The sequence below is a fragment of the Rhododendron vialii genome, chromosome 3a (genome assembly GCF_030253575.1).
Source record: "Rhododendron vialii isolate Sample 1 chromosome 3a, ASM3025357v1".
Taxonomy (NCBI): domain Eukaryota; kingdom Viridiplantae; phylum Streptophyta; class Magnoliopsida; order Ericales; family Ericaceae; genus Rhododendron; species Rhododendron vialii.
Window position 1 is genome coordinate 10,837,654 of NC_080559.1, and position 9,216 is coordinate 10,846,869.

General features: G+C 36.2%; 1 protein-coding gene across 1 annotated transcript; it reads left to right on the forward strand.

Annotated features, from left to right (window-relative positions):
* Window positions 1-4,050: 4,050 nt before the first annotated feature.
* On the forward strand, window positions 4,051-8,114 carry LOC131318439 (probable 2-oxoglutarate-dependent dioxygenase SLC1). The gene is made up of 4 exons (XM_058348179.1): window positions 4,051-4,536; window positions 4,631-4,878; window positions 6,103-6,463; window positions 7,681-8,114. Exons 1-4 carry the CDS (start codon window positions 4,066-4,068, stop codon window positions 7,924-7,926), a joined length of 1,326 nt encoding a protein of 441 aa, XP_058204162.1. The 5' UTR covers window positions 4,051-4,065; the 3' UTR covers window positions 7,927-8,114.
* The last annotated feature ends 1,102 nt before the right edge of the window (window positions 8,115-9,216 follow it).

Genomic DNA, 9,216 nt, shown 5'->3' on the forward strand with positions numbered 1-9,216 from the left:
CAAAGGCTGTAAATTAAGCATGGACAATCTTGGTTTTTTGTGCTGATTCATAAATGATGACATACCAACCTCTTTTTATTATGGAGGCGGATTCTCTGTGAGGTTGGACTGCAGAGAGTCCCTGCAATTCGATCACAGTCGTTCATCTTTGCATTCAATAGTTTAATCGAATTTTTTTTTTATAGATCTCGATTGTTAAAAACACTATCCAACGGTTATAAACACTCCAACTGCACATCTCCAAACGTGGACCGCAGACAAGCCTTATGCTTTTATTATTTGGTCAACTATAAGGCAATTAAGATTGAACCTCTTTCAATATCATCCTATGTTGTAGCCTATATACAAATAGAATTGACTTTAATTTTTGTCCATATACAAACAGAATTGACTTTAATTTTTGTCTTCTATTAATGATGTTTGTGCTAAAACGCCATCGGATTGTTTTTTGTCTTCTACAACTCGAGTTTAACTTTCATGTTAGTCCTTTTTTAGAGCTAGGTTTTAATTAGAAATTCTAGTCTCTTGCGATGCACAATACAACTAAAATTCCTTTTTTAGAGCCAGGTTCATACTAATATTTGGGAGTCTAATAGTAATAACTAAAAGTCCAGGGGTCACGTGCCCACCCTGGACCTTTGTTGAATCCGCTCCCGGTCTCACGTTATTTGGGTATGGAATATGTGAAAGCTTAGTTTGTGTCAAACCTATTCATATATAGCTTAAGGCCACGTTCCGCAACGCAAAATAAGAACTTATTTTTTAATAAGGCAATTTCAAGTTCAAAAATGATAAGTTTATTAAAATCTAAAAATATGTAATATGGATCTTGTTTGAAAGATCTCATTGAGATCTTTAATACGGTGCAAAAAAAATTAAAAAATTATTTTTCATTTGCATTATTTTTTAGTTTGAAAGTGTCAAATAAGAACTTATTTTTTAAGAAAGTGTTCTGGACCGGACTCTAAGTTTTTTGATTAGATATAGAGTTTTTTAACAGCCCATCTAAGATACAAGTTGAATAAAGTTGCCCTCGTGATAACAACTAGTGCAAGGAGGTTCAAGCCCGTGACCGTGTGAAAATGAACAAGATTTCAGCTTGCACCTTTGGCAACTCGACTGCCGCCTTGGTGGTAGGATTTTTCTCGTACCAATCAATTGTTTCAACCTACTACTATTTGAGTCATTCGTTTCGAACAATCTAGATTCCTCACACATTGATAGTTACGTAACCAAGCAAGCATTTAGGTGAATAATCAAAAATGCTAGGGGTACATATGAAATGTACATATTATGTACATATCAATTTTGTGGGGCCCACCTCGGATCCCACAAAGATGATTCAAACCACCCATTATTTTTCAAACATTTTTTTATGGAGCTCTGTAAAAAATCAGCACAACCCGATATCGATAAGGATTTTTTCTTAATTTGTGGAGGCAAAACTACTTAACTGCTTAGTTTCGCCTCTACAAATTCAAAAAAAATCCTTACCGATATCGGGTTGAGCTGATTTTTTACAGGGCGCCATAAAAAGATGTTTTAAAAATAATGAGCGGTTCGGATCATCTTTATGGGACCCGAATTGGGTCCCACAAAATTTATATGTACATGTTGTATGTACCAATAGCAGCACTCGGTGAATAATACTTAAGTGAACCATACTCAAGTGCAGTACTACAACCTGTACACCTACACTGAATTGCACTGCGATCGATCTCATGGAAATACATCAATGTTACGTTCCATTTTAAAAGACGTACGATCTCTTCGAGTAACAAAAATGATAGTTGTTTCAAATTCAGCATTTTTTTTTATAAGCAGCGGACCAGCGGTTCACTAGCAAATGGTTGACAATTAGAATTTCGGAGTAGAAAATTATGCAACTAACGATTCCACACGGTTGGATGACTCAAGATTTTTTTTGCACACAATGACATGGTTTGCAAAAGTCAGCCATGGTATTGTAGAAATATTCATGCATGAGAGAATAGAGATAGAAAGATATCCTACCACATCTATATATTTATGTGGATGAGAGAGAGAGAGAGAGAGAGAGAGAGAGAGAGTTGAAAATTTCGTAGGAGGGAAATGGGGGATGTCTCATGTCCCTACACACCTTTCTGATACTGACTATACATGTTTTGTCAATGGTTTTAATATATTGGCTTGGGATTTAGAAATCCGAAGCTGGTTTCTGGACTTCATTTGGTTTATTTTTTTGGTCCTATAAATACAGCCATCCAATTCTCAAGTTCCCCCACTTCTTCTTACCATTTGATCTTAGAATCAGTCTGTGTCTATCTCTACAAGTTCCTCATACAACAAGAAGGTTAGTAATTAAACATTTCCAACTCCCCCAAACTCTCTGAGCTAGCTTCCCTTATATACTAGTATACTACTCCCATCACCACACACGCATATATATATATATATATAGTCAGTCTCAAATGAGAGAGTCCGCATTTTAGTTAAAATGCAGACCTCCTCATTTCTCCTATTTTCCGATCGAATTTCGATAATCCGAGCCGCTCAATGTGTTCAGAATGTGATTTTAAGGGTACTTGTAAAAAATTGGCAAAAAAATTGATCGGGAAAGGCTTCATCCGAGCAGTTTTTGTTTAAACCGTTCGATAAAAAAAAAAACAAAAACTTCTCGGATGAAGCCCTTCCCGATCATTTTTTTTGCCGATTCCTCACAAATACCCTTAAAATCACGTTCTGAACACATTGAGCGGCTCGGATCATCAAAATTCGATCAGAAAACAGAGGTCCGCATTTTATTAAAATAAGGTGGTTCTCATAAGAGCCGGAGTATATATATATAAAATCCAGATCCTATAAGGGATCCCGCACGGGCTTACCGCGCGGGACTCTCCTTTCCCGATCTAATTGCAACCATCCGAGCCGGTCAAAGTGATCAGAACGTGATTTTAAGAGTGCTCGCGAGAAATCAGCAAAAAAAAATGATCGGAAAGGGCTTGATCCGAATAATTTTTTATTGAACGATTCAGTAAAAAACTGCTCGGATCAAGTTCTTCCCGATCATTTTTTTTGCTGATTTCCCTCGGGTACCCTTAAAATCACGTTCTGAACACATTGAGCGGCTCGGATCGTCGCAATTTGATCGAAAAAGGGGAGTCCCGCACGGTAAGCCCGTGCGGGATCCCTCATTGGAAATTTCCTATATATATATATATGGGAATGACTTCGGTGTCCCCAGTCATTTTGGAGACACCGTAACTTTTGATATAACAAAACGATTATGAGTATAACTAAAATTCATTACAAGCATAACAAAACCATAGCAAGGCATAACCAAAACCATAGCAAGGCATAACTTATTTGTTATGCCTTGGTTGGATTTAGTTACGTCTTGGTTGGTTTTTTTGATATTCCTTGGTTATTCCTTATTTGGGTTCTGTTATGTTTGTAATTGATTTTAGTTATGCTTCTAATGGTAAAGTTATGCCAAAAATTACGGTGTCCCCAAAATGACCGGAAACACCATAGCATCATCCTATATATATATATATATATATATATATATATATATATATATATATATATATATATATATATATATATATATATAGACACACACGCACACTCCATTTTCTATCTCAAAAGTTTATCGAACTCTTTAAATTCTGGAACGTCGCCATAATTGCAATTCAAAACTAATGGCGTCTATTTGATTACTTTTTGAATGCAAATTTTGAGGACCATATTGTAAAGATTGGGACGAGAGAAATTTCCCCGCATTACTTTTTGAATTCAAGTTTTGGACGCATGTTGTAATTGTAGGACAAGAGTCAGGGATAGAAGATTCCGACCATTTCTTCCGTTAATATAATTAGTAAAATGATTTTTGCATTCCATCTTTATCCACATGAAATGACAAAAATGCCCTTCATGTGTGAAAAGTGAGCAAATAAGTAAGGATAGCTTGGTATAGTTTCATGTCCATAAAAACAAGAAGAAGAGTGCAATCGGATAAAAAGGGAGAGCAAAAATATACATTGCCCTTATAATTTTGAGGGATTTGTCGATCTATTCCGTTTAATGTCCAGCCTGTCTAGTGTTGCCACGTTACCACTATATGAATTCAAAACTCTCTCTCCTGCACGAATAATCCAATTTCTAATTCAAGTTGCGGTGAACTATCGTAAGGACAGGACAGATAGCACTGAATTTACCTTTCGATTTGTTACAGGCAGTACTTGTGTACGTATCTCTCCTGCATTGGCAATGGCGGCCGCAAGCAAGGGTGCGGATGATGATTCAATATCAGAAAGGGAGTGCCACAAAGGAGTGAAGCATTTGTGTGAAACAGGCATTGCAAAACTTCCGAAGAAGTACATATTGCCGGAATCGGACCGGCCAAATATCCCAAAGGCAGGGGAGCCGTATAGATTCAGGAACAGTAGTAACATTCAGCTGCCTGTCATTGATTTTTCGGAATTGCAAGGTTTCAATCGGGCCCAAGCCGTCAAGTACCTTGCTAATGCCTGTGAAAATTATGGATGTTTTCAGGTGGGTTATTCCAAGTTAAGTTTGGCTCAATTTTTTGGTATTTTTTTCGATATCACGAGTTTTGGAATTAAACGACTTGGATTGCTGGCTGCAGCTGGTGAACCATGGAATTTCCGGTGAAGTGATTCGGAGTACGATGGATGTAAGTAAAAGGTTTTTCGAGCTGCCTTTTGAGGAAAGGGAGAAGTACATGAGCTCGGACACCTACTCCCCTGTCCGGTATGGAACCAGCCTTAACCAGTCAAAGGATGCTGTCTTCTGTTGGAGGGACTTTCTGAAGCTAATGTGCCATCCCTTGTCTGATATGCTTCCTCACTGGCCTTCTTCACCCTCCGACTTCAGGTCAGACACTTCACCAAACATACTCAATTTTATAGTACTTACCGGTTGTTTAATTTCTCTGACTTCTACGTACAGTTTTTTATTGAACGGTTCAAATAAAAACTGTTCAAATCAAGTATTTTCCAATTATTTTTTTTGTTAATTTTTCGCAAGCACTTTTAAAATCACATTCTGCACACATTGAACGGTTCGGATCATAAAAATTTGATCGGAAACTATGAGTTTGAGATTTGGGGTGTTTTTTTAAGTGTTTTTTTGGGTGTCCCTTGAACCGTCCCGTATATATATATGTATATATATATATTTATTTATTTATTTATGTATGTGTCGTTTTCACACTGAAAATAAATCGTTAAAATTGAGCTAAAGTTTATTAACTCAAATAAAATAGGAGTTTACGTCCAGATATCGTACCACACGAATGAGAAAGTATACTCTAAAATAATTAACTGAATGATGGCAACACATATCATTTGTGTCACATGTTTATCTCTCAAATTTTTTTTTGATTATCTTTCTCTCTCAATTATTCAACGAAAGTAATTTTTTTTGAGTAGTGAAAATGGCAGTTCAAAAAAATAAAATAAAATAGTAGTGACCTCTATGACCGTTAAAGAATTACTCTTGCCTTGATGGTTGGTACCAAAACAACGGTGCCAAGCTAAATTCTGGCATGTAATATACTAAAATGCCGTAATTTGAAATTACTATATGACATTTTAGAAAAATACTAACATTTTTTTCCTGGAAAACCAAGTACCTTTTTTTTTGGGGATAACTCAGAGCGTTCTAAATCAGGACTACATTGTCCAAATCACGTGACGAGATCAGTCATTCATCTTGTTATATAGGTATGCCCCACAGGTGATTCATCTAAAAATAAAGTTGATCGAGTAACATGCATACTGATACTTATATACCTAATGGAGAGTCACATCTTTCTTTTAGGATAAATGCACTAAGATTGAGCTAGATGCTACCAATGCATGTACGTAAGACCATCCTGATACATTTAAATGAATAGTCCAGCGACGAGCACCATGTACGACGGACAGTTCAAATCCTTTATGTGAATCATTAGTAGTTGAAGAACATTATGCGAACCGGTTGATACTTCTTGATTTAGGACTGCAGAGTATCCAAGTCCATGTCTAGTTTTGCTTCTGTGGTACATAGGTCTAGCTAGTGTGAATATTGATTTGGGGTTTTAACACTTTTAAATAGGAAATTGGTGGTCACCTACGCAAATGAGAACAAAAATTTGTTCCTAATGCTAATGGAAGCCATCACAGAGAGCCTTGGACTGATAAACACAAGAACCAACAAGAGCACCACCACAAAAGGGGATGAGTTTGATATTCTGGAAGAATTGGAGGATGGGAGCCAGCTCATGGTCTTGAATTGCTACCCACCTTGCCCTGAACCCAACTTGACCCTCGGAATGCCGCCTCACTCGGATTATGGGTTCCTCACTCTCCTTCAACAAGATGACGTGGCGGGTCTTCAGATTCAGTTTCAAGAAAATTGGGTCACGGTTGAACCCATTCCTAATTCATTTGTTGTCATTGTCGGCGATCACCTTGAGGTATATATACATATGCCTACCATTATACATTCCAATAGATAATAGCGTCCTTCAATGTTTCCTAGCTTTTACCACAGCTTAATCATATGTACTCTTCACAGGTATCTATAAATATTATCAGTTTTTACTACAATTTAATTATAACTCCATAATATTTCTTATCTGCTTCTATCAAAATATATCCAAATCGAATCTACAGTAGTATATGAAGTATTCATCTAATGACAATACATAATCCCTTGAAGTATCTCAATCATGACCTATTTTCACTCAACCTCCATTAAATTCAAAATTTTGAAACTTAACGCAGTTGAAGCATTCATTTATTGACAATAAACTCCTACCGTAAGCAAAACGAAAGGATTTTGGCGGAATTTGTTGTGTGACCAAAACATGACATGATAAATAATTTTTTTTGACGAAGTTGCCCTTTCTCTTCATCTAAGGGTAATTTCACAAAATTAAAAGAGACTGAGAAGGGAATAAAATAACACCAGGCTATTGAGGTCAATTATTGGGAAGTCGCGGACGATCTGATTGGGGTTGGAATAGCTTTCATTGAATTGTGGTGACTGAATTTGGTTTTCAATGCGGTGGCTTTATGAAAGTTATGAGTGAAGGTTAAGGTGAAAAGAATATAGTGGGCAAATGATTGAATGACAAGGGGTAAATTGTGATTTTTATTTGGCGCCATCTTTGACATCTAGGATTTGTATAGTTTTAAGGGGATGAATTGTGTTATTCTTTTATCCAAACGTTGGCATGACTATTTAAAAAAGACCACCAATTACGAAGAGAAAGAGCATGAAATTGCTGTTTGAGAGTATAGAAGATGTAAAATCTTTAACAACCTCTTGGGACTGAGTGAATGGTGAGAAAAGAAACGAAAAAAATAAAAGTGTTTCTCTTTAAATCTCTCGTTTGGATTGAATGATTTGGTGAAAAATGAAAAGAAAAGTATCAAAATGAAAATTGTTATTGGCCTCTTCGTTTTTCTCACCAAATCTCGAAATCTCACATTTCTTGGGAGATTCTGTGACAAAAGGGTCCCCTTTCTTACCTCATCATTTTTCACAATCTAAAAGCTTGTAAGCAGAGGCAATTTGCTAGTGGTCTTGGACACTTTAATCAAAGTGTTTATGTGTAGAATATACTAATATTTCTATTTATCCTCAATATATATATGCTGATATTTGACTTGGTTAAATTTGTGGCAGATATGCAGCAATGGACGATACAAGAGTGTGTTACATAGAACAATAGTCAATTCAGTGAAACCTCGCATTTCTGTGGCTTCTTTGCACACTGTCCCTCACAACTCCGTGGTTCGGCCATCGCTGAAACTCATAGACGAATCAAATCCAAGGCGTTACATGGACACCGATTTCGGTTCTTTTCTCAAGTATATTTCATCTTGTGAGCCCAAGAAGAAGAACTTCCTTGAGTCCAGGAAACTGATCTAGAAAGAATGCTTTTTAAATAACAAAATCTTTTGTTTTTTTTACAAAGGATTAGGGGTATGGATTTTGAGTTTTCATGAGTGTCAATTATTTTGCAATGTGTGGTCGGCTTGTAGAGCAAAATTTGATAATATGTATATAGTACATATTATTTCATGATTAAAAAAAATTACGTCAGAATAGATTATTTCAGAGAATGAATTTAAGAGGAATACCATACACTATTTAATACAGATTTTTTTTTTTTGTTTCTTTTCCAAATAACGAAGAAGATAAATAGATTACGATATTTTCCCCTAATTTCTTTCCTCTATAAATCCTTCCATAAATTTAGGATGCTAACAAAGCCTACCGTTATTTCAAGGTAAGGTTTTGCAGTTTTGCTAAGGGCATAATATTATTATTATTATTATTATTATTATTATATGGATATTCCTACCTCGTGACCATAGTCTTTTGATTACTCATGGTCTTGCTTCCTCACATCAACAAGATGATGTTGGACTAATGGTCACCCAATAAAATACATTTTTGTTGTTTGTCATACGCAACGCTAACAGTTTAAAGTATTATTAGAGGTGTCAACGCTGCTCTATTAATCGATGTCTAAACCTTTCAGCAACTGAGTGTTAAAAATTCATTTCATTTTCCATTTTTGGAACTTGTAATCGGCCATCGATTCCGGATTTGAAAAAAAATTCCAAGTTAATGGATCAACTCCAGCTTAATGTCCCCCCCTAAATGGAACTTACATAAAATCTGAAAATTTTACAGACTTCATTCCAATAATTAACATGGGCAACTCAGGTTTGGTATGTTGCTATTGCATTTATTGAAGTAGATGGAACCATTAGCTAGTACTTATTCTCGTATGTTTAGGTTACGAGAATTATTCCTTTTTTGAGTCATGTAAACTATTATTCACCCTCAATAAATTCCATTCGACTAATTATATTTGGCACAAAAATCCATATATCACCACATAATTCTATAACAAAATGAGACACAAAGGGATATACGTACACTATATGTGTAACGCCTCAAATTTTGGGTACGTTAATAAGGCATTTTATTATATAAATAAAGAGAGTCTGGCTCATTATTACATCATCAACAAAGGGGTACATTTATTCAACAAGGGGGGGGGGGGGGGGGGGGGGGGGGGGGGGGGGCTAGGGTTCCTAACTACTGCTCCGTCTGCTCTTCCATCCTAGCGAGCTCCTCGGCTCCAAAAGCCTCCAACGCATACAGTTCCCCCTGTTCATCTATGAGATCTGACACATTATACTGGCA

Bases quoted from the DNA above. Each gene is read 5' to 3' on its own strand.
- LOC131318439 (XM_058348179.1), top strand. From the start codon at position 4,066: ATGTCCAGCCTGTCTAGTGTTGCCACGTTACCACTATATGAATTCAAA. The intron at 4,537-4,630 runs GTGGGTTATTCC...TGCTGGCTGCAG, and splicing joins AAAATTATGGATGTTTTCAG to CTGGTGAACCATGGAATTTC. The intron at 4,879-6,102 runs GTCAGACACTTC...ACTTTTAAATAG, and splicing joins TCTTCACCCTCCGACTTCAG to GAAATTGGTGGTCACCTACG.